The sequence below is a fragment of the Pseudophryne corroboree genome, chromosome 4 (genome assembly GCF_028390025.1).
Source record: "Pseudophryne corroboree isolate aPseCor3 chromosome 4, aPseCor3.hap2, whole genome shotgun sequence".
Taxonomy (NCBI): domain Eukaryota; kingdom Metazoa; phylum Chordata; class Amphibia; order Anura; family Myobatrachidae; genus Pseudophryne; species Pseudophryne corroboree.
The window spans coordinates 369,520,113-369,545,779 of NC_086447.1; the positions used below are offsets into that span (position 1 = coordinate 369,520,113).

The 25,667-nt window shown below is 44.9% G+C and overlaps 1 protein-coding gene and 1 pseudogene across 3 annotated transcripts in view; both read right to left on the bottom strand.

The window, feature by feature from the left end:
* The window catches only part of ABCC5 (ATP binding cassette subfamily C member 5), a 201,748-nt gene that overhangs the window by 141,631 nt on the left and 34,450 nt on the right, over window positions 1-25,667 (bottom strand). For all 3 annotated transcript variants that reach the window (XM_063916576.1, XM_063916578.1, XM_063916579.1), the window contains exon 5: window positions 2,992-3,139. In XM_063916576.1, coding sequence (XP_063772646.1) covers window positions 2,992-3,139 — 148 coding nt within the window. The remainder of the gene's footprint in view (window positions 1-2,991; window positions 3,140-25,667) is intronic.
* Window positions 7,070-7,191, bottom strand: LOC134913585 (U5 spliceosomal RNA; annotated as a pseudogene).

Below are 25,667 nucleotides of genomic sequence, written 5' to 3' on the forward strand. Positions count from 1 at the left end.
TAACGACCCCTCTCCCACCCCACCAAGAGTCCAGCGTCTCACTTTGAAAAGGAGAGGCTGGATTAACAAGAAGCATGGAAAACCAAAGCAATTTACCATCTTGGTATAACCCCACATTCTTCTTTCTCTTGATAATCACATTATGCTAGGATAGGATCATGGCGATCTGCAATGTGTACTTGTGCTAGCTATTCAGGACTTCTACACTACAATACTTTACTAATATTATATAAAATCTTTCAGCTTCAACTGACATGTTCTCCAAGATCACTGTATTAGGAACTGCAAATAGGACACAGAAGTAGCTCACGTGTGTCTAAATATAAGTTCTGGTATAACAAGAATAATAGTACCCTTTGAACTCAGGACCAACACTCATAAAAATGTCCCATTCAGGTTTTTTTAGTTAGTGTTGTTGTCTGTGCATCTGTCTTATTTGCAACCTTAAGACAGAAAAAACACCCACAAACCATTGGTGATGAAGGGCTGCTGTAGCAGCAGTGCAACAAATTCCTGAAGGTAATTAGCACCTAATGAGTGGATTTGTAGTTATTTGTGCTAAAGACTAATTTTAAAACTATTTAACGGTCATTGCAGTCATTACACATTAAATTCTAGATGTATCCATTGCATTTTCAGCCCTCAAAAGGGACAAATCATGGCACAGAACAAAGCCTCACTCATAACTAAAAAAATGTAAAAAGGAATTATAAAAACATAGCCAAATTTACCGCTTGTGCTAATCTACGCTACCTAATGCCGGTATGCATTTGGTAATACATTTTTATGAGAATAAAACCACTGTTACCCAACCACTGGTTTACTGTAGCCTTAGACTCCTAATTAGCTAAACTAAACAGCAGCTGCATGTTTACTAACCAAAGCAGAAATAATCTTCACGGAATGTACACAAATTTAATTGAGTAGTACACACAGAGATAAAACAAAGCCATCAGAAGAGAAAAGGAAACAAAACTGTACCAAATCATGCAGAACTGCTACATCCAACATTTAGTCACATGTGACCTTGAGTTAAAGCCCAATGAAATAACCCCAGCTCATTTAGGGGCAGATGTATGAAAAACGTTCTAACGGAAGTTATGTGCCTGGGGCCGTATCACCACATTATCGTGGCAATACGGCCGGACCCTGTGCCACAACGTATCACCAATGTGGCCGCCGATGTGGGAGGGCGTTATCGGACCTGTCCCGCGATAGCGCACCTTCCACATCGGCTCGGCACCGCAGTGTTTGTGCATGCGCCCTTCTCCCCTGCTTCCTGTCTGCGCCGCCGGAGGCCCCCGGCGCATGCACAGTAAGGCTGTGTGGACCAGCAGAAGAATGTCCACATTCAATAAAGTTTATTTCAAAAAAATAAAAAAAACACTAAGCCATTGCACATTTTGCAGACATCGCCTGCCTGGGGGAAACGTTTTGGCCCGGCGTCTTTACGAGACTAAAAGTAAAAGCAGAGGCGCCCTTCCTCTCCCATTGTCGTCTGCAGGGAAGCGGTGGGGGCGCGCAGCAGCCACAGCACACGGCGTTAACACGCCATCGACACATTAATGGGATGCGGTAACTGCAGGCTTTACGTGCGCTGTGGTCAGCAGAAACCACAGCACACTTTCATACATCTGCCCCTTAATATCTTTTGGCCACTATCTTGGTTTTCTAAACACTACCACTGCTTGAGAACGGACATTTGTGTCAAATTCTGTGAGCACCAGCTACCTGTGTAGTGTAACAATGACAGAAGCTCTTCTTAATGAAGTTTGTGTTGTTAAAGTCCTCAGTATTCCATGTTTAGAGTTACACCTAAACCACTGGATGGTTCACCGAACAGGTAAACCATTAAGACTCATCATGAATTATAAAAGGAGTCCACAGAAATAGCAACAGTAAGACTAAGGGCAACCAAACTGATTACTCTAGAAAAACTGTATTTTAATTTAAACAGTGCCCCATCTGTACTTACCCAATCATTGCACCTTCATCTTTAAACAGCAAACTGAAAATTAGTACTAAAAGCAGTGAAATTGTTCTAAACCTCAAGACAAACTAGCAGAAAATACCATTTCAGTAAAATGATTAATATAAGATTACTCGGGTGGACAGAAATTATTATAAGTGCATGCATATATAGCGCAGTTGTTTAAAGACTATTTACCCTCTGAAACTCTAAAGGACCATTAACATTGTACCAAGGTAGGTTTACTCTAACCTTCACTTAGTTCTTTTTATAAAGTCAGATAGGCAGCAGAAACGTATCCAGTATTAAAAAGGACTATAATTTGGAGCCACTCACTTGCTGTACAGTTAATGCAAGTAAGAAAAGCAGCGGACTAAATGGCATAAATACAATAAACAGGGTTCACTTGGACCTTCTACGATTATTTGCATTGTGGGAGCTTCCTGCTCTGAAGAGTCCAGCTGCCTCTAGTTAACCTGTTAGCATGATCCACTTCTTACATCACTGACCTATTTAACAAATACCCTTATGAGACAGTCCTTCCAACAGGTTAGAACAAGCATTCCCAACCACGGTCCTCAAGGCACACCAACAGTGCAGGTTTTAGCGATATCCAGGCTTCAGCACAGATGGTTAAATCAAAATAACTGAGCTACTAATTAAGTCACCTGTGCTGAAGCCTGGATATCACTAAAACCGGCACTGTTAGTGTGCCTTGAGGACCGTGGTTGGGAATGCCTGGGTTAGAAGGACTAAAGCAACCTAAAAAGGACAGTAATAGTTTTAAAAACTCACTGACAAAATGAGACTGGTGCTAGATCTAAACAAATTGTACTTCAAAAATAGAAAAAAGTTGTAACTCAAGTTTTTGAAAACCCTGTAATGGGACAAAGATGCACTGAAATAAAAAAAAATAAAAAAAGAAAGAACAAAAAAACAAAACAAAAATAAAAAAATAAATATATCAAAAGCTATGGATGGTATTACCTCTCGGCACATGAAACAGGGTGGAAAGTACTTACTGGACCAATGAAACCAGCCAGTTGGGTGAGCATCAGGCACATGATGGAGATAATTAGCCTGGTGCGACAAAATCTCCACACAACACTGTGAAGAGAGGACTCGTCTGCTCCACGCTCAATCACCTCCTCAGACCACAGTTTCTCCAACCTGTACAGAACAAGTTTACGCAGTGTTCAGTGGTGTACACATAGCAGACACTTTTAGGTACTAAAAGAACCAAGGTCTGCTGCAATATGCCCTTTTAGAGCAATTCTAAATGCATGTTCATTTTTCACACTACCCACGCTGGATAAAACATAGATAATAGGATTTTGGTACTTACCAGGTAAATCCTTTTCTTTGAATCCATAGGGGGCACTGGAGTACTCTTGGGATATGGACGGGCGTAGCCGAACAAAGGCACTGAATATTTAAATTTAGGACTCTCCCCCCTCCATATCCCCGAGTACCTCAGTGTACTCTCTCAGTGTTTTTTACTGAGCGAACAGGAACTATATAGAGAGGTTGACAATGGAGAATACCTATAACATAACGGACAACAACAAAGTTGACCCATAACCTTACTGTCAACTAAACAGTTGACACCTTAACCGATAGAACTTTATAATTTGAACCAATCGGTGAAAATGTGTTACCATAAGCTCCTTTGAGCTTAATACCACCCAAGTAAAATGTGTTCACTAAGCTCCCTTGAGCTTAAAACAACCCAGGTAAAACTGCTCTGGGTGGGCGTCCAGTGCCCCCTATGGATTCAAAGAAAAGGATTTACCTGGTAAGTACCAAAATCCTATTTTCTTTATCATCCACTAGGGGTCACTGGAGTACTCTTGGGACGTACCAAAGCTTCCCTCGTGGGCGGGAGAGCTGTTTGATACTTGTAACAGTAGGCAGCCAAAGCTAGATGCTGATGGCGCCACCATTCATAACGTGTAAAAGTGCACAAACGTGGTGCACTGAAGGCTATGTAGCCGCGTCGTAGACGTAGCCGCGTCGTAGACGCTCCACGACCTGCTGGGTCTGACATTCCCACAGAACCTGTGGGATGAGCTATTACTGACGGCGATTTTAACTTAGCCTTAAAGTAAGCCTGACTTGTAGTCATTATTATTATCCAACTGGATAATGTCTGCTGAGAAACTGGCTAACCCCAGTTGGCAGTATCATAGAGAACAAACAACGTATTCATATCACGTACTGTAGACGTTCGGGACATATATAAACGCGTAAAGCGTGTACCACATTCAGAATTCTAGAATGTGCTGTCCACACAGGAACCACTATTGGTATATTGATGTGAAGAATACGAAAGCGGAATTCGTTCGAAGATCTGTTTTGTCATGAGAAAACTCAAATACGGTGGCTTGGAATACAAGGCACCCAAATATGAAAACAAAACCCTTGCCGAAGCCAAGGCTAGAAGACAAATGTTTTCCAAAGTGAGAAACTTAATTCCCATTTGTTGTAAGGGTTCAAAATATGAAAACTGTAAGAAATCTGAACCCAACCTCAAATCGCCTGGCGCTGTAGGTGGGATAAATAGAGTCTGAACTTTGATGACACCTTGTAGAAAGATGTGTACAGACGCAAATAGAGGTAAACGTCTTTGAAAATAAGTTTACCACACAGATACCTGCATTCTTAGTGCAGATCAACGCAGTTTTCCATCCCACCCCGTTTAACAGAATAGAATACGGGTAACTTGAAGGATGATGTTGGAAACTTCCGAGGTTTACAACCTATGTAAGCACACGAAATTTTGTAATAATGAGCTGCCTTAAGCAGCTTACTAGTTAACATGGTTGGTATAACCGATACTGTAATGCTCTATTTCTTAAGAGGGCGGTCTGAAACCTCACCCCGTCAACCGCAGCTGCGGTACATAGATAATAGGTACATAGGTAACTATAGGCAAAAGAACGTTCCCTGATGTAACAGGTTGAGCGTATTATGAGCGGGCCAAGATCGTGTGCAAGTATTCCTTGGAAATTCGAGAAGCAAACTTCTCCGAAACCCCTGAGATACCACCAGTATGACTGTGACGAACTGTCTTATGATCCGTTTTGGCAACGGAGAGATCAGCGGAAAATAGTGGAGCCAGATAGCCGATGCTGAATGACCACATGAATGTGAGAGACTCCACCGCCACTGCCCTTGTGATCTGTTGTTTTGTACACAAACTGAGCTTTTGTAATTGTGGCGAGATGCCATCATGTATACCTGAGGGTAACCCCCTTCTGTGGACTCACATATGAACCACCTCTGGATTTAATGTCCAGTTTTCAGGATCCAAATCCTGACGGGTGAGATCATCTGTCTAAGAGATGTCCACTCACTGAATGATCTCTTGACATTTTCACATAATGGTGTTCTGAGCCATTGAGGATTTGAGTTACCTGCCGCATTGCCATGCGGCTTCTTGGTTCTCCCTGGTTGTTGTGTATGCAACTGCCGTTGCCTTGTCTGACTGTCCCTGGTTAGACTGAAAGCGAAGTATGTATTGCATTGTAAAATGCACGTAGTTTCAGGACATTTATCGACAGCAATCTGTCGTGATTTTGGAACCTTTGTCGCTGATATTATTTAACTACAACTCCTGAACCTCTGCGACTCTAGTCCAGAGTATATACCCCCTCGCCCCTCTGTGGGACACGCGAGTGAAGGGCGGCGAACGAAATCGCTTTGAAACACATCATTATTCTTAACAGTTGTTATTCTTAACAGTTGAATACACCAATGTACCGCTAGTGTGCGTGTTTTGCACTAATTACTAGCTGTACATTTGTTCTTGCTGGTGTAGTAGGTAAAAGTCTTTGATTTACCGTATTTATAATCTTACCTAGGAATTGACCTCGTTTAGACGGAATTAGATGCGATTATTTTTGAACTTGATCTGCTACCGCAGTATACCTTAGTAACGCAAGTTAGAGGAACTTTGTTGAGACAGAGTTCTTATGAGCAGATCATCTAAGATAAAGAAACTCTGTTGAGACAGAGTTCTTATGTGAGATGAGCTATCATCACCAACATCACTTTGGTAAATACCCGAGGCGATAAGAGACGGTAGACCTGAAATGGTTAATGGTTGTGGCGATTTGCAAACGCTAGAACCTGTGATGAACAAACCGGAATGGGTATGGCTGCAATATGCAAATACTATCCGCAGAAAATCCATTTTCCCACTGCAGTAAGTGACTTGCTGCTGATATTGCGACGGAACGGTTTGGTTTTGCTCAAATAGAGAGGAATAAGTCACCCTGACTCTGTTGGTGTACTACTGCCTGGTTATAAAGACAGCTGAAAAGCAGCAGAGACTAAATGGCAACCTACCAAACCGTTCGACAGAGGCAGTTTTGACCTTTAATCTGTAAATAGCCGAGACAACCATGAGTTGAAGTTTTGAAACCTCGCAAATGTAACATGTAAACACGCGGTTCCACAATTGGAAAAGAGGTCATCAAACCACTGGCTTGTTGACTGTAGCGTCTTGTCTTTACAAGGCGTGACTGTTTTGTACCACCGCTTATAAGGGATAAAACGCCGTTTGCATTTTGATACTGGATGCGTAATGACTGTATCAAATTTAGGAGCAAACAAGCTCTGGCCTTGTCGCGCTTAACTAGCGACGATGAAAGTAACCGGCGTTAGCAGAAGCTTTACAGATATACTCTGTAGCTTATTTTCGTCATTGTTTCATACATAGATTATAGTAACCCAAATGTATCCTGGGTTTTTATAAAGTTTGACAGACACGCATTTACCAATAGCGGTCAAAAAACCCCGCACTATCTGATTGCTGGACTAATGTTCCCTTCTCACTCGTAGTTATCGGTGTGAGATTTGACATAAAATCGTGCATTAAATTATAAGACCAGTGAAATAAACACTCTGGTACCCAAAGGGAATTTGGCCGTTTGGAAAGACTGTCTTTTGTTAGAGCTGGCGGAGTCACTTCAGAGACTCCGTTACCGCTCTTTTAATCTGAATTGCCAACGTAAGATTTTTAAAAATTATTTCTAGTCTGCACTAGAGCCTTACTCGCTATGTAGACCGACACCACAATAGGCAACAGACAGACACTTACACGATCTTATTGTGTGTCATATCTATATATGTTATTTAAACTCATGGTTGTGTCTCTCTACTGAAACTTTAGTAAAAAAAACGAAAGATTTATTCGATGTGAAGAGAAACCAGAGTATTCTTTATGTGAAAAGTAGTTCACATGGGCATATGAAACCCGAACCAAATTCCTACTAACCCCCCTGCGCCTCTGGTGGCTTAGAGATGTAGGGCAGGAATGTTCTAGAATTATGTAGAAATACAGATTACATGGCTAACTTATGTGAAACCTGAACCAAAAATTCCCACTAACACCCCTGCGCCTCCTTGTGGAGTAGAGGTGTATGGCCGGAATATTCTGGAATTATAAGCTGGAAAAACAGCAATGATTAAAATGGCCGGCATGCCATGCTTTCACAAAAAATCACAGTACAGGTTACCTGCTGCAGTATTAATATAGGCTTAATAGCCTATTATACAGTTAATATAGGCTTAATAGCCTATTATACAGTGATAACACAGGTCTAGGATACAGTAAAATACATGCTTTAGTTAGCCTCCATTAATATGAACACTGCCTGCAGTGAATTTTATTATCTTGCAGCCTTAACAGAAAATACCAGAAAACATGGTTAAAAATGCAATAGGTTATGCCACTGATAGCCTATTGCCAGCCAAAGCTTCATATATATATTATATATATAAAATGTGCTTCAACATATAATCACAGTTCATACTGATATTATACACAGTCTCCCTGGCAGCAAAAAGCCTCATTATATATGATATATATAAAATGTGCTGAAACATATAATCACAGTTTTATACTGATGTTATACCCCATGACACTGTTTAAAACGCTGACCAGCCTATTGTTAACCCATGCAGCCTTTGCTGCTGCTATGGGCATTACTCCCCCTCACCCCCCCCCTGCAGCTGCGCTGCTTGTGAGGTAGTCCTCATGTTACCTGCAGCGTACGGGGAGCGGGTGCAGGGAGAGCAGGAGAGCGCTGTGTATAGCGCCGGGGAGCCGTCCGGAAGAGCGGGCGGCGCCTTCCTACAGCAGTGTCCGGCATCAGCGGCGTGCGGTGTCCTCACTGGAAGAGCGGCCGGCGTCTGTGAGTGACGTGCGGCCGCTCTGTTAGCACACGGAGAATCTCGGCGGCGCCTCGTAGTGGTGCCGGGCAATCAGCGCTGTGAGAGCGGCCGGCGTCTCTGAGTGACGTGCGGCCGCTCTGCGCGTGGTTCAGCGGGACCCCTTCAGCGGCGGCTTCAGCGGCGGGCTACATCACACTTTCCACACAGCAGGGCGGCAGCGTGAGCGGACCGCCCTGACCCCCCACCATACCTTGTGCATCCTGTAAGCTCCGTCCATGTGACTGCTTTCATCCTGGCTGTGACGGGGCTTCTGTCTGTAAGCTCCGTTTCAGCGTCCAGCTTCTCATCTTGGCTGTGACGGAGCTTCTGCTGTAAGCTCCTTCCAGCTGTAGCTGTTTGCGTGCGGCCGCTCTCTTATCTTGGCTGTGACGGGGCTTCTCCTGTAAGCTCCGTCCAGCTCCATTTGCTTATTCTTTCCAGCTCTTTGTCTCATCCTGGCTGTGACGGGGCTTCTTTCTGTAAGCTCCGTTCAGCTTGCAGGAGACAGTGGCTGCCTGTGGCTGTGAGGGTGCTCTTTGTGAGGACCGACACGCCATGCGCTGCCTTGTAGCGCCTGTGGCTGTGAGGGTGCTCTTTGTGAGGACCGACACGCCATGCGCTGCCTTGCAGCGGCACCATCCCGGACCCATGTTTTTCCAGAAACTGGGAAGGGAAGTGTAAAAATTAAAAATAATAAGTAAAAATGAAAATTGAATAAAATCTTCTGAAATGTGGGCATTCCCACAAGCCGATGTTCGTGCTGTGAGCACCGAAAAAACACTGAGAGAGTACACTGAGGTACTCGGGGATATGGAGGGGGGAGAGTCCTAAATTTAAATATTCAGTGCCTTTGTTCGGCTACGCCCGTCCATATCCCAAGAGTACTCCAGTGACCCCTAGTGGATGATAAAGAAATATAAATTTTTTATTAAACCACGCTGATAAATCAGTCGGGTGTCATAATAGCGGGATACATATACGATATCCCAGCAGATCGGATGCCAGCGGTCATATGAGCGACACCGTAATCCCGACAGGGGTTGGGTAAGTATGTTAAACCTCCCCCTTACCCCTCCCTTTCTTCAGCCTGAACCTAACCCTCCCCACCGCAGCCTAACCCTAACCTTCCCTCACAGCGTCTGACCAAGCCGGATTCTCGGCATAAGTCGTTTGGGCTTCCAGCAGTTGGATCCATGTCGGGGCCGGCATTCCGAGCAGTGTCGGGTTTCCAGCCCCGGCATTACGACAGCCGCGAAGCCAAACGCCGGCATCCTAAAAACGGATCCTATTCTAGCCTATATCCATGTAATGCAGAAAAATTTACACTTTTTTAAAAATAAATAAGAGCAAGGGTTGTTACTTATTTCTACTATTAAAAGCCAAAATGCTTATCGCTGTTACTTAATTCACATTTTATATTTGACTGTTGTCATCTTGGACAGAGAGTTTTGTTAACACTCCAAGCATACTGTATTTTGTTGGGAGTAATCACAGAAAAGCTGAATAAATTCATAATTTGCTTATGTCAAAAGAACTGTATAATAAATATAACCAAAGACTTTGGATGTGGACAGTAAACAGTATGTATCTCTATATATCACAACTGAAAAAGGAGAAAAGCAAAATGAGTTACAGATAAAACTATGCAGTCATGGCTTTAAAAACAAATACATAAAACCTCAACTATTCTGAATGGACACATGTAGGCCAATTAAATTGTGGTGCACGCCCCCTGGCTATCTAAACAAATAGGCGTCTATTGGAGCTATTAAATTGTTGCATCAATAAGACACCTATTAGCATATGACAGCTCTGTGTTTAGCCGCAAAAAGCCACTAAACCAGTCTAGAGTTCTCACTTGGCAGTCTTCAAGTAAAGGTTTGTGAGCTTTGGGCGCCCAAACTACGGACTTTACACACTTTTTCTCGCACCTCCGGAGGCTGCGAGAAAAATGTGTGCCTCGGCTAAAGGGCGTCTGGCCGAAGCAACAACTAAATAGCTTGCCATTCGTTTAGACTGTCAGGAGGGGGTGCTCGCTACAATTGAAACAGCCCTGTGAGCTTCATTCGATATAGGATATCTTAAAAACCTATTTCCACGGCTTGATCTGAGCTTGTCATTTACTCTTCCACTGTGCACATCGTTATAAAAAATGTGTTACTGAAGCAATTCCGTTTCAGCGCCCAAACCATGGAGTTTTTGCATATTTCTGCTCCCCACCTCAGAAGGATACGAGCAAAACTGTGTCCCCATGTGGCACTTACACCCAAACAAAGCAACAACTGAATTGCTCCATCGGGCACCATCTAGTGGCAGCTGCGTGGGAAATAATGGAATTTCCCCATAGTATTAATAGGTCTGCATGAAGGGCAACAATTGGCAAAGAAAATAAGATTTTACACCTACCGGTAAATCTATTTCTCGTAATCTGTAGAGGATGCTGGGACTCCGTAAGGACCATGGGGTATAGACGGGCTCCGCAGGAGACATGGGCACTTTAAGAAAGACTTTGACTCTGGGTGTGCACTGGCTCCTCCCTCTATGCCCCTCCTCCAGACCTGTTAGAGAAACTGTGCCCAGAGGAGATGGACAGTACGAGGAAAGGATTCTTGTTAATCCAAGGGCAAGATTCATACCAGCCACACCAATCACACCGTACAACTTGTGATAAACTACCCAGTTAACAGTATGAACAAACAACATAGTCCCAGTCCAAAACGAGGAACTATAACATAACCCTTATTAAAGCAATAACTATATACAAGTCTTGCAGGAGAAGTCCGCACTTGGGACGGGCGCCGAGCATCCTCTACGGACTACGAGAAATAGATTTACCGGTAGGTGTAAAATCTTATTTTCTCTAACATCCTAGAGGATGCTGGGGCTCCGTAAGGACCATGGGGATTACACCAAAGCTCCCAAACGGGCGGGAGAGTGCGGATAACTCTGCAGCACCGACTGAGCAAACAGGAGGTCCTCCTCAGCCAGGGTATCAAACTTATAGAACTTTGCAAAGGTGTTTGAACCCGACCAAGTCGCTGCTCGGCACAACTGTAAAGCAGAGACCCCTCGGGCAGCCGCCCAAGACGAGCCCACCTTCCTAGTGGAATGGGCCTTAACCGATTTTGGTAACGGCAATCCTGCCGTAGAATGCGCCTGCTGAATCGTGTTACAGATCCAGCGAGCAATAGTCTGCTTAGAAGCAGGAGCGCCAACCTTGTTGGCTGCAGACAGGACAAACAATGCTTCTGTCTTCCTGACCCTAGCTGTTCTGGCCACATAAACCTTCAAAGCCCTGACCACATCCAAGGACTCGGAATCCTCCAAGTCACGCGCAGCCACAGGCACAACAATAGGTTGGTTCATATGAAAAGATGAGACCACCATAGGAAGGAACTGAGGACGAGTCCTCAATTACGCCCTATCCACATGATAAACCAGATAGGGGCTTTTATGTGACAAAGCCGATAGTTCCGAAAGTAGGATTTTGGTACTTACCAGGTAAATCCTTTTCTTTGAATCCATAGGGGGCACTGGAGTACTCTTGGGATATGGACGGCTTAGCAGAAACAAAGGCACTGAATATTTAAATTTAGAACTCTCCACCCCTCCATATCCCAGAGTACCTCAGTGTACGACCTCAGTGTTTTTTACTGAGCGAACAGGAACTATAGAGAGGTTGACAATGGAGAATTCCTACAACATAACGGACAACAACAAAGTTGACACATAACGTTACTGTCAACTAAACAGTTGACACCATAACCGATAGACCTTTATAATTTGAACCAATCGGTGAAAATGTGGTACCATAAGCTCCTCTGAGCTTAATACAACCCAGGTAAAACTGCTCTGGGTGGGCGTCCAGTGCCCCCTATGGATTCAAAGAAAAGGATTTACCTGGTAAGTACCAAAATCCTATTTTCTTTTTCATCCACTAGGGGTCACTGGAGTACTCTTGGGACGTACCAAAGCTTCCCTCGTGGGCGGGAGAGCTGTTTGACACCTGTAACAGTAGGCGGCCAAAGCTAGATGCTGATGCCGCAAACGTTTCAAAACTTGTAAACGCGCACAAACGTGTGCACTGAAGACTATGTAGCCGCGTCGTAGAAGCTCCACGACCAGCTGGTCATGACATTCCCACAGAACCTGTGGGATGAGCTATTACTGACGTAGGCGACTGTAACTTAGCCTTAAGGTAAGCCTGACGTGTAGTCAGTTTTATCCAACTGGATAATGTCTGCTGAGAAACTGGCTAACCCCAGTTGGCAGCATCATAGAGAACAAACAACGTATCCGTATTACGAACTGTAGACGTTCGGGACATATAAACGCGTAATGCGCGTACCACATTCAGAATTCTAGAATGTGCTGTCAACACAGGAAACACTATTGGTTTATTGATGTGAAAAATAAGAAATCGGAATTCGTCCGAAGTTCCGCTCTGTCATGAGGAAACCCAAATACGGTGGCTTGGAATACAAGGCACCCAAATTTGAAAACAAAACCCTTGCCGAAGCTAAGGCTAGAAGAAAAAACGTTTTCCAAGTGAGAAACTTAATCCCCATTTGTTGTAAGGGTTCAAAATATGAAAACTGTAAGAAATCTGAACCCAGCTTCAAGTCGCATGGCTCTGTAGGTGGGATAAATGGAGGCTGCACTCTGATGACACCTTGTAGAAAGGTGTGTACCGACGCAATAGAGTCAAACGTCTTTGAAAAAAAAATTGACAACACAGATACCTGCACCCTCAGTGTAGATAAACGCAGTTCTCCATCCCACCCCGTCTGTAAAATAACAGAATACGGGTAACTTGAAAGATGATGTCGGAAACTTCCGAGCTTCACACCAACCTATATAGGCACACCAAATTCTGTAATAATGAGCTGCCGTAACCGGCTTCCTAGCTCGTAACATGGTTGGTATAACCGATACTGTAATGCCCTATCTCTTTTCTTAAGAGGGCGGTCTCAACCACCACCCCGTCAACCGCAGCCGCGGTACATAGGTAAATAGGGGTAAAAGAACGGTCCCTGTTGTAACAGGTTGGACGTAGTATGAGCGGGCAAGGATCGTGTGCGAGTATTCCATGGAGATTCGAGAAGCAAGCTCTCCGAAACCCATGAGATATCACTAGTATGACTGTGACGAACTGTCTTATGATCCGTTTTAGCAACGGAGAGAGCAGCGGAAAACGGTGGACCCAGATACACGAGGCTGTACGGCCACGCGAATGTGAGAGCCTCCACCGCCACTGCCCTTGTGATCTGTCGTTCTGTACACATACTGAGCGTTTGTAATTGTGGCGAGATGCCATCATGTACACCTGAAGGTAACCCCACCTGTGGACCCACATGTGAAACACCTCTGGATTTAATGCCCAGTTTTCTGGATGAAAATCCCGACGGCTAAAATCATCTGTCTAACAGATGTCCACTCCCGGAATGAACCCCGTCGACAATATCACCTTGTGGTATTCTGGGCAATTGAGGATTCGAGCTACCTCCCGCATTGCCATGCGGCTACTCGGTCCTCCCTGGATGTTGTGTATGCAACTCCCGTTGCGTTGTCTGACTGCACTTGGACAGACTGAAAGCGAAGCATGTAGTGCATTGTAAATTGCACGGAGTTCCAGGACATTTATAGACAGCAATCTGTCGTGATCCGTTTTAGAACCCCTGTCGCTGACCTTTTTAACTACAACTCCTCAACCTCTGAGACTCTCGCCCAGAGTATAGACACCCTCGCCCCCCTGTGGGAAACGCGAGTGAAACCCGGCGAACTAAAGCGCTTCGAAAACACATCATTGTTCCTAATAGGCGAATACACCAGTGTACCGCTAGTGTGCGTGGCTTTTGCACTAATTGTACTAGATGGTATAATCTGTTCTTTCTGGTGTAGTAGGTAAATCTCTTTGATTCACCGTATCTATACTCATACCTAGGAATTGAAGTTGTTCAGACGGTATTAGATGCGATTGTTTTTGAACTTGACACTGCAACCGTGGTGTACGTTAGTAGCGCAAGTAAGAGGAACCTCTGTTGAGACAGAGCTCTTATGAGCAGATCGTCTAAGTATGGAACGATTGTCACTGCCAGGGCTCTGAGATGAGCTATCATCACCAACATCACTTTGGTGAATACCCGAGGCGCTGACAAGAGGCCAAACGGTAGAACCTGAAACGGGTAATGGTTGTGGCGTATTGCAAAACTCAAGAACCTGTGATGCAGTGACCAAACCGGAATGGGTAAATACGCCTCCTGAAGATCAAGCGCAATCATGCAATCTTGTGGCTCCAAATATGCAAATACTAACCGCAGAAAATCCATTTTCAATCTGTAGTAAGTGACTTGCTGATTGAGACTGCGACGGAGCCCTCCGGCTTCGGTACCCCAAACAGAGGGAATAAGTAACCCTGACTCTGTTGGTGTACCAGGCCTGGAAATAAAAACAGCTGAAACCAGCAGAGACTGAATGGCAACCTGCCAAAACGCCTAATTTCGTCCGACAGAGGCAGTCTTGTCTTTTAACCTGTAAATAGCGGATACATCCATGAGTGGATGTCTGGAAACCCGGCAAATGTAACGTGTAAAGGCGCGCTTCCACAATTGGAAATTCGAGATGGCCTAAGAGGCCGTCAAGCCACTGGCTTGTTGATTTTAGCGCCCTGGCGTTACAAGTCGTGACTGTTTTTGTACCACAGCCTTGAAAAGACTGAAGTCTAAAGACTTTAAACCGCGGACCAAAGTATTTCCGTTTTGATACCGGAGGAGGCAATGGCTAGACTTTACCCCCCTCCCCCCGCCTTGGCCTGAATATCAAATTTAGTACCAAACAACTTCTGGCCTTGTCGTGCTGAAACTAGCGACGATAAAAAGCGAGAATCGAGGTAACAGGCGTCAGCAGAAGCTTTACAGAGATACTCTGCAGCTTCTTATTAACGATAAGTCTAACGTGATCGTCATTGTTTCCATACATAGAGCGCCTAGTGACCCAAATGTATCTTGGGTCTTTATAATGTTTGACACAGACGAATTCACCAATGGCGGATTCTCCCATTTAGATGTGGAAACGGGTAAATAGACTTAAATCTTAGTCAGATATTCTGAATAAGAAACTCATTGAAGATCTGTCGTTTATTAAATTCGACGGATTAGATGTTAGAGTCTCCTTAGTCTCTGTAAATTTGAGACATTGACTCACTGGTCATTAGCAATGTATGGTTGCCCAAACCCCGCATTATCTGACTGCTGGTCTAATGTACCCTTCTCACTCGTAGTTATCACTGTGAGGTTTGACATAGAATTTGTCAGACTGCATTAAATGATAAGACCAGTTAAATTAACACCCTGGTACCCAAAAGGAAGTTGGACCTTTGGAAAGTCTGAGACTCCTCCGTTAGAGCTAGCAGAGTAACTTCCGAGACTCCGATCTTACCACTCCTGTCGAACGGAGTCAATTTGAATTGCCAATGCTTAACATAGGATCTGGGAATGAACAGGCTTCCGGAGTGGAAACCTACAACGCAACTGAATCTGTGGTAGATTTATGTACAGACATTGTAGTAAACCTTGTTTTTAGTCTGTGTTGGAGCCTTACTCCTTATACACACAGACAACACAATAGCCAAAGGCCAGACACTTGCACAACCCAGTAAAGTCTTTACTTAAGATGTGTAAAATATATATATATATATATATATATATATGTATATATGTCGAAATACAGTTCACATGGCTAGCCTATGTGAAACCTGAACCAAAATTCCCACTAACACCCCTGCGCCTCCGTGTGGAGTAGAGATGTATGGCAGGAATGTTCTGGAATTACAAACTGGAAGAAACAGGAAACATGATTAAAATGGCCCCCATGCCATGCTTACACTGATAATCACAGGACAGGTTACAATACCTGCTGCAGTGTAATATATAGGCTCAATAGCCTATTATACAGTGATAATCACTGTCTAGTAAACAGTAATAAACACATGCAGGTTACAATACATGCCTTCAGTGTTAATATAGGCTCAATAGCCTATTATACCCTGCATAATCACAGGCAGGTCACAATCCAGTTAATATAAACACTGCCTGCAGTTTTTTGTATTAACATTCCTATTTCCCCTTGCAGCCGCGCTGTAATCAGCCAGGTCCCCCCCCCCCCCTCTCTGTACTCCCTGTAGCGCTGTGTTAGCGGTGAGCCGGGAAGCTCATTGCAGGGAGGCGAGAGACACATTCAAAGTAGCGGAGGGCGGCTGGCCGGGGCGCGTAGCTGGCGCTAGCCGAGCTGCGGCGGGTCCCCCCCTCTGGGCGCTGCACTTTCCATACAGCGCTGACGGAGCGCCTGGCGGGAGGACGGAGCGGCAGACGGAGCGCTGGACGGAGCGGCTGGGCTAAGTGGCAGTGAGCGGTAGTGAGCGGGCGCACCCAACGGACCCCACACAGCGGGGAGGCAGCCTGCGCTGACCGCCCCGTTTCCCCAGCATACCTTTTGTAGGAGGTCTGCGACGGGCTTCTAAGCTCAGAGCTCTCCGGTCATAGCTGCGACGGGGCTTCTATCTGTAAGCTCCGTCCAGCTGTTTGATCACTTCTTCATGGCTGTGACGGGGCTTCTTTCTGTAAGCTCCGTCCAGCTCTTTGATCACTTCTTCATGGCTGCGACGGGGCTTCTCTCTGTAAGCTCCGTCCAGCTGTTGCAGGAGCCAGTGGGCCTGTGGCTGTGAGGGTGCTCTTTGTGAGGACCGACATGCCATGCGCTGCCCGTGCAGCGGCACTATCCCGGACCCATGTTTTTCCAGAAACTGGGAAGGGATGTGCTATAGTAAAAAGTAAAAATGAAAAATTAATAAAATCTTCCACCAAGTGTGGGAAGTCCCCACAAGCCTTGTTATTGCTGTGAGCACGGAAAAAACACTGAGGTCGTACACTGAGGTACTCTGGGATATGGAGGGGTGGAGAGTTCTAAATTTAAATATTCAGTGCCTTTGTTTCTGCTAAGCCGTCCATATCCCAAGAGTACTCCAGTGACCCCTAGTGGATGAAAAAGAAACTCGCCTTGCTAAAGCTAAGGCTAACAACATGACCACCTTCCAAGTGAGGTACTTCATCTCCACCGTGTTGAGAGGTTCAAACCAATGTGACTTAAGGAAACTTAACACCACATTAAAGGTTCCAAGGCGCCACAAACGGGGGCTGAGTATGCAGTACTCCCTTCACAAAAGTCTGTACTTCAGGAAGAGAAGCCAATTCTTCTTGAAAGAAAATGGATAAGGCCGAAATCTGACCCCTTATGGACCCTAATTTTAGGCCCAAATTCACTCCAGTCTGAAGGAAGTGAAGGAGACGACCCAAATGGAACTCCTCCGTAGGAGAATTCCTGGCCTCACACCAAGAAACATTTTCTCCATATGCGGTGATAATGTTTCGATGTCAAGTCCTTCCTAGCCTTGATCAGGGTAGGAATGACCTCCTCCGGAATACCTTTTTCCGCTAGGATCCGGCGTTCAACCGCCATGCCGTCAAACGCAGCCGCGGTAAGTCTTGGAACTGACAGGGCCCCTGTTGCAGCAGGTCCTGACGTAGAGGAAGAGGCCACGGATCTTCTGTGAGCAACTCCTGCAGATCTGGATACCAAGTCCTTCGTGGCCAATCCGGAGCCACGAGGATTGCTCTCACTCCTCTTTGTCTTACTATTCTCAACACCTTGGGTATGAGAGGAAGAGGAGGAAACACATAGACCGACCTGAACACCCAAGGTGTCACCAGGGCGTCTACCGCCACCGCCTGAGGGTCTCTTGATCTGGCGCAATACCGCTTTAACTTTTTGTTGAGACGGGACGCCATCATGTCTATTTTGGGCAGTCCCCACTGACCTACGATCTGTGCGAAGACTTCCTGATGAAGTCCCCACTCTCCCGGATGCAGGTCGTGTCTGCTGAGGAAGTCTGCCTCCCAGTTGTCCACTCCCGGAATGAACACTGCTGACAATGCACTTACATGATTCTCCGCCCAGCGAAGAATTCTGGTGGCTTCTGCCATTGCCATCCTGCTCCTCGTGCCACCTTGGCGGTTTACATGAGCTACTGCTGTGACATTGTCCGACTGAATCAGGACTGGCTTGTCGCGAAGCAATGCCTCCGCTTGACGTAGGGCGTTTTATATGGCCCTCAATTCCAGGACGCTGATGTGAAGACAAGTCTCTAGACTTGACCAGAGACCTTGAAAATTTCTTCCCAGAGTGACTGCTCCCCAACCTCGGAGGCTTGCGTCCGTGGTCACCAGGATCCAGTCCTGAATGCCGAACCTGCGGCCCTCTAGGAGGTGAGCACCGTGCAGCCACCACAGGAGAGATACCCTGGCTCTGGGAGACAGAACGATCCTTTTGATGCATTTGTAGATGAGACCCGGACCACTTGTCAAGTAGGTCCCATTGAAAAGTCCTCGCATGGAACCTGCTGAAGGGGATGGCCTCGTAAGACGCCACCATCTTCCCCAGGACACGTGTGCAGTGATGCACTGAAACAGTCTTTGGCTTTAATAGGTTCTTGACCAGAGCCATGAGCTCCTGAGCCTTTTCCATCGGAAGAAAAACCTTTTTCTGGTCTGTGTCCAGAATCAGGCCCAAAAGGGTCAGACGCGTTGTAGGAACCAGCTGTGACTTCGGAATATTGAGAATCCAGCCGTGTTGCTGTAACGTCTTCACAGACAGCGATACGCTGTCCAGTAACTTCTCTCGAGAACTCGCCTTTATGAGGAGATCGTCCAAGTATGGGATAATTGTGACACCCTGCTTGCGCAGGAGCACCATCCTCTCCGCCATTACCTTGGTAAAAATCCTCGGGGCCGTGGAAAGCCCAAACGGCAACATCTGAAATTGGTAATGACAGTCCTGTACCGCAAATCTCAGGAACGCCTGATGAGGAGGGAATATCGGAACATGAAGGTATGCATCCTTTATGTCCAGGGAAACCATCCAATCCCCCCCCCTCCAGGCTGGCGATGACCACTCTGAGCGATTCCATCTTGAACCTTTTTAAGTACAGGTTCAGGGATTTTAAATTCAAAATGGGTCGGGACCACAAACAGGGTTGAGTAATACCCCTTCCCTTGTTGCAGAAGGGGAACCTTGATCATCACCTGCTGAAGACACAATTTTTGAATTGCATTTAACACTAACTCCCTCTCTGAAGGAGAAGCTGGCAGGGTTGATTTGAAAAACCGGCGAGGAGGCACCTCTTCGAATTCCAGCTTGTAACCCTGGGAAACAATTTCTATTGACCAGGGATCCACCTGTGAGTGGACCCAGATATGGCTGAAAAATCGAAGACGTACCCCCACTTGAGCTGACTCCCCCAGGGAAGCCCCAGCGTCATGCGGTGGATTTTGCAGACGCAGGGGAGGACTTCTGCTCCTGGGAACTAGCTGTGTGCAGCTTTTTCCCCCTGCCTTTACCTCTGGCAAGAAAGGACGAACCCCGTACCTTTTTGCTTTTATTGGAACGAAAGGACTGCATTTGGTAATGCGGCGCCTTCTTAGGTTGCGGGGGAACATAAGGCAAAAAATTCGATTTGCAAAAGAAAAGCGAAAAAACTCCCTAAGGTGATTTCCTCAAGGCGCTGAACTGGGGAGGTTCAACACAGCAGCTAAAGAAGGAGAGGTTGGTCAGACCTCATAGAAACAACAGCAGTAAAAGAATAAATCACTTAAAAATATTCTTGCTCCCAGCTTTATCAAAAAGGTTCCTACCCAACAGACTACAGGGGATACTTGGTTGATGTCAAAACCCAAAGGGTTCTTCAGATGTGGAGCCACCAGGTGTACGACCTGCAAACATATGTATAAAAAAACTACACATCTCCATGTCAGGGATGGGGAGAATTATGAACTTTTGAGTTTTATGAACTGTAATTCGACTTATATTATATATCTCCTCTTCTGTGGATGTGACCTAAGGTACGTAGGACGAACAACCAGAAGCATTAAAATACGCTTCATGGAGCACCGCCGTAACATCATTAGAAAAGTCCCCACACATAGTGTCTCTCGACACTTTAGAGATTATCATAGTGGGGACCCTAGCTCACTCCATTTAACAGCGATTGAACAGGTGGAGTTAACAAAGAGGGGGGGGGATAGGTATAATATTTTGTGTAAACAGGAGCTATATTGGATGTTCAAATTGAACACCATACTTCCGAATGGATTAAACGAAACAGTGGAACTTAACACAGTGTTATGATTATCCTCCTTTTACCTTCGATGTCATGTATTTGCTGCTGTTTCTTTCCCCTCTTTTCTATTTTTCCTTTTGTCTGTAGGCATAAATATCTCTGACTGAAACATGATATGACGTCTATGATAAGAATGTCCAGTTTAGAGAGATATAATGTATTAATAAGTCATTCCACATATTATGATCATACTCTGCTTGGTGACAATGAGAATCTATTAGATACTTGGTGTTAATAATCATTATCTAACATGTACTATTAATCTTAATTAACATTCTATCTTATCTGTATCTAAACCTACATTTCTTGTTTACTTTAAATATCTATTCATATATACAATGTCTGCTTCTGATATAAGTATATAAACTAAAATAATGGGATCTGAGTGAACTATACGATATTACTATATTAAACTATATGTATCCCTCTTGTGGTTGGCATATTGGCTGGCAAGCTTGCGGGGACACCATTATGCAGGACACAACATGATGGATGGTATGGGTGCTATCCGGCTGAGACGGGGAAGCGCCTGTGACGACGCGTTGCCCCGACAACCAGAATGATGCCTCCCACGTCAGGATACGCGCGCCTGGGCGCGCGAGATTGACGCGGCGCTGGAGGCCCGACCGCGTCATTGCACTCGGCCGGACGGCCATGGATGACGCGACGGGATGGGATCCGATCGCGCCATCCTCACCCTATTTAGATCAATAGATAAACAATCTCAGGTGAGAGTTTTCGGGCCCTCATGGGGTCATTATGAAAATGTGGCATGGGATTACACTTTAGTATAAGTTTATAGGATCAGATCAATGGGATATTACTCCCTGTTTTAGGTTTAATTTAGGTGAGGTATTTCTTTAGCGGTCATGTGACCACCAGATATGTGAGAAAAAACATAATAAACTAGTTTAAGTATTTTTCAAATGGACTAGTATGTGGTTCATTCTGGATATATATGTCTGTCATAAATTGGTCATATTATGAGATGAGATGATTAATTCCAATCTTGTATGCAAATGAGCAGCCATATTGTTTGGGTTTATAAACCCCTATTTACAGCCCAGTTAGCACCTTGAAAAAGTTGTGTGACCATAACGAAACGCGTTGTGTGAGCTGCTCTCCTGCAATACTCCCTGGACCTACAAACACTTGGAGATAGAGGACCTGAACCAAGCCCCCATACTGAACCTCATGGACCTTTGCTGGAGGTAAACCATCTCAACTGAGGAACTTATTATTATTTCCACTGCACCAAGGAACTGCAATACTGCGGAATGCGGAGCCGCTTAATAATCCTTGATCATCTGTGGTAACTATTGCTAACAAAACTCTATCCTATTGGTACAATTGGATACAGAAGGGGACTTTCTACATAGGAACAGGTCCTAGTATCTTCTCCATTATTTCAGCTTAATGTGTCTGGGAGTTATGCCATACACCCTTTTCTAGGGTATTCTATTATTATACATTTTTATATATGTATATTTTTTATTTTTCTTATTTATTTGTTCAATTCCATGGATGTTTTAGTGAATTTTATACGAATTAAATACGATTGTATATTGATTTACTCATCTCATTTATGACCGTTTAGCACTAGAAATCCTATTTGAAAATAAATTTCGGTTTATGTGGTAATTGATTTCTAAGAAATTTGTCCTGATTTAAGATACTGAAATTTTTACAAACAATCTTTTTAATCTGCATACTTTCATTATTAAATGTATATATTTTGTTGGGTCTAAGTAAGGTATCCCTCTCCAAATCTGAGACCTCCCTAAGGGCTTTCTTTAATGGTGAGTGGGGATATCCCCTTCCACTGAAAATCTTCACCATAGAGTCCGCCTGTTCCAGAAATTTAGATTTTTCAGTACAATTGCGTCGTAATCGCATTAGCTGTCCCATTGGAATATTCTTCTTCCAAGGGGGGTAATGGGCGCTCTGGTAGTGCAGGTAGGAATGAGTATCCACCTCCTTGTTGTAATTGGGGGTGTAAATTTTGTTCTCCCTGGCCTCTAGAGTCACATCCAGGAAGTTAATAGTGGAAGAGTGATAAGAATAAGTGAATTGAAGGTTAAAGTGATTAGAATTCAAATTAGAAACAAATAACTGTGCCGATGATCGGTCCCCATCCCAAATAATAAAGAGATAGTCAATATAACGGCCATAGAGGACGAGATTCGCGCCAAAGTCGCCACCCCACACATGGGTGTCCTCAAAGAGTCCCATGTAGAGGTTGGCATAACTAGGCGCAAATCTCGTCCCCATGGCCGTCCGCATAACCTGTAAATAATATTTATCCATAAATAAAAAATAATTGTGCTGGAGTATAAAGGAGATCGCATCTAACAAGAAAATGCCGTGTCTCTCCGAGAGGTCACCATCTGCCTTTAGTCTAGTTGCTATTGCATCTCGGCCAAGGTCGTGTGGGATGTTAGTATAAAGGCTCTGTACATCTAAAGTCAGAAACGCATAAGTGTCTTTCCACACGAAATCTAGTACTAGTTGTAAAAAATGAGTGGTATCCTTGATGTGTGACCTCAGGGTAGAGACACGGGTTTGAAGAAAGGAGTCAACATAAAAAGACAAATTAGAAGACAGTGACCCTACACCAGAAATAATCGGACGCCCCGGTGGTGAACTCAGTGATTTGTGTATTTTGGGGAGGTGATAATAGATCAGAACTGTGGGGTGCTTAATAAACAAAAAATTATATTCCTCCATGGATATGACTCCATCGGCCAGGGCATCATCCAGTAAATTGTGTAATTGTCTCAAATATTGTGATGTTGGATCAAAATCCAGAATTTTATAGAATTCGGTATTGTTCAATTGTCTATGAGCTTCAATCATATATTCCTCCCTATTCTGCACCACCAGACCGCCACCCTTATCTGCCTCTCTAAAAACCAAGGAAGTGTCTTTAGTAAGGTCACGCAAGGCCTTCCTCTCCCATCTGGTAAGGTTGGTACTTGTTTTCTTACTATTAAAAGATTTATTACGTTGACATAGATTCTTAAAGTCCTCTAGTGTAGTTTTGTAAAAGCATTCAACCATGGGGCTCTTATAAGTGAGAGGGTAGAACTCAGATTTGCGCCTAAAGTCACCCCTTTTGATATCATATACCTTCTTTGTGTCAGTTCTTTCGGAATTGATATTATCATCCAAGAGAGAATGTAGGATATCGAGAGCTGAATCATCCCCTGAATCCAGAGTAATGGCCATGCCCTCTTCTTTGTGTCGTTCTATATTTCGTTGAATGAAGTACCGTTTTCTACATAAAGTACGGACAGATCTATTCAACTCAAAAAATTCGATTTACCTGCTGTAGCAGTAAAGACAAAGTCCGAGAGGCCTTCACCAAACAACTCCTCCCCCTTGTAAGGCAACGACTCCATATGCCGCTTTGAGTCGGCATCCCCCGTCCACTGCCGGGTCCACAAGAGTCGCCTAGCAGAAATAGACATAGCATTTATTCTGGAGCTTAGTAAACAAATGACTCTTTGAGCATCCCTCATGTATAACGCAGCATCCTTGATATGCCCTAGGGTCATTAAAATTGTATCCTTATCTAGGGTCTCAATCTCCGTAGATAAGGAATCCGTCCATGCTGCGACAGCAGTACAAACCCATGCCGATGCCATAGCCGGTCTAATAATAGTACCAGAATGTGTGTAAATGTACTTCATGGTAACATCCTTACGATCAGCAGGATCCTTGAGGGTAGCCGTATCCTGGGATGGCAGTGCTACCTTCTTTGATAAGCGTGTCAACGCCTTGTCTACTTTAGGCGAAGATTCCCATCGTATCCTGTTCTTTTGTGGGAAGGGATACGCCATAAGAATCCTCTTGGAAACTTGTAATCTCCTGTCTGGAGATTCCCAAGCCTTTTGCACAATTCGCTTAGCTCATATGAGGACGGAAAAGTGACCTCAGGTTTTTTCTCTTTATACATGTGTACCCTCGTGTCAGGGACAAGGGGGTTCCTCCGTGATATGCAAAACCTCATTAATAGCAATAATCATGTAACGAATACCCTTAGCCACTTTTGGCTGTAACTTTGCATCCTCATAGTCGACACTGGAATCTGAATCCGTGTCGGTATCTGTGTCAGAGATCTGGGATAATGTGCGCTTTTGAGACCCGGAAGGTCCCGGTGCCACTGGGACAGGCACGGTCTGACTACCTGACTGTTCCCTAGCCTCAGCTTTGTCTAATCTCTTATGTAATAAATTTACATTAGCATTCAAAACATTCCACATATCCATCCAGTCCGGTGTCGCCAACGGTGACCTGACAATCATGCACTCCCACTCCTCCTTAGGTGAGCCTTCATCGTCAAACATGTCGACACACGCGTACCGACACACTCCACACACACAGGGACTCTCTTTTCTGAAGACAGGTTCCCCCTTTAAGCCCTTTGGAGAGACAGAGAGAGAGAGTATGCCAGCACACACCCCAGCGCTATATGACCCAGGAAAATACACAGAATGTTTACCCAGTAGCGCTGTTATAGTATATATATGTGCGCCAATTATGTGCCCCCCCCCCCTCTACTTTAAAACCCTCTTTCACCGTGTGTCAAGCAGGGGAGAGTCCGGGGAGCTTCCTCTCAGCGGTGCTGTGGAGAAAAAATGGCGCTGGTGAGTGCTGAGGGAGAAGCCCTGCCCCCTCGGCGGCGGGCTTCTGTCCCGCTCAAAATATGTAAAACATGGCGGGGGCTCTTTAATATACATGTACAGTGCCCACCTGTACATGTATATAGTTAATTTTGCCATAGGAGAGGTTTATATTGCTGCCCAGGGCACCCCCCCTGCGCCCTGCACCCTTACAGTGACCGGAGTATGTGAGGTGTATGGGAGCAATGGCGCACAGCTGCAGTGCTGTGCGTTACCTCAGTGAAGCTCACAAAGTCTTCTGCCGCCTTTGAAGCCTTCTTTCTTCTTTTTTTCCGGCTCTGTGAGGAGGATGGTGACGGCGCGGCTCTGGGATGAACGCCCAGGACGAACCTGTGTTCCAAACCCTCTGGAGCTAATGGTGTCCAGTAGCCTAAGGAGCAGAGCCTATCATTTAAGTAGGTCTGCTCCTCTCTCCTCAATCCCTCGATGCAGGGAGTCTGTTGCCAGCAGTGCTCCCTGAAAATAAAAAAACCTAACAAAGATACTTTCTTAGCAGGAAACTCAGGAGAGCTCCCTGCAGTGCACCCATCCTCCTCTGGGCACAGTCTCAAACTGAGGTCTGGAG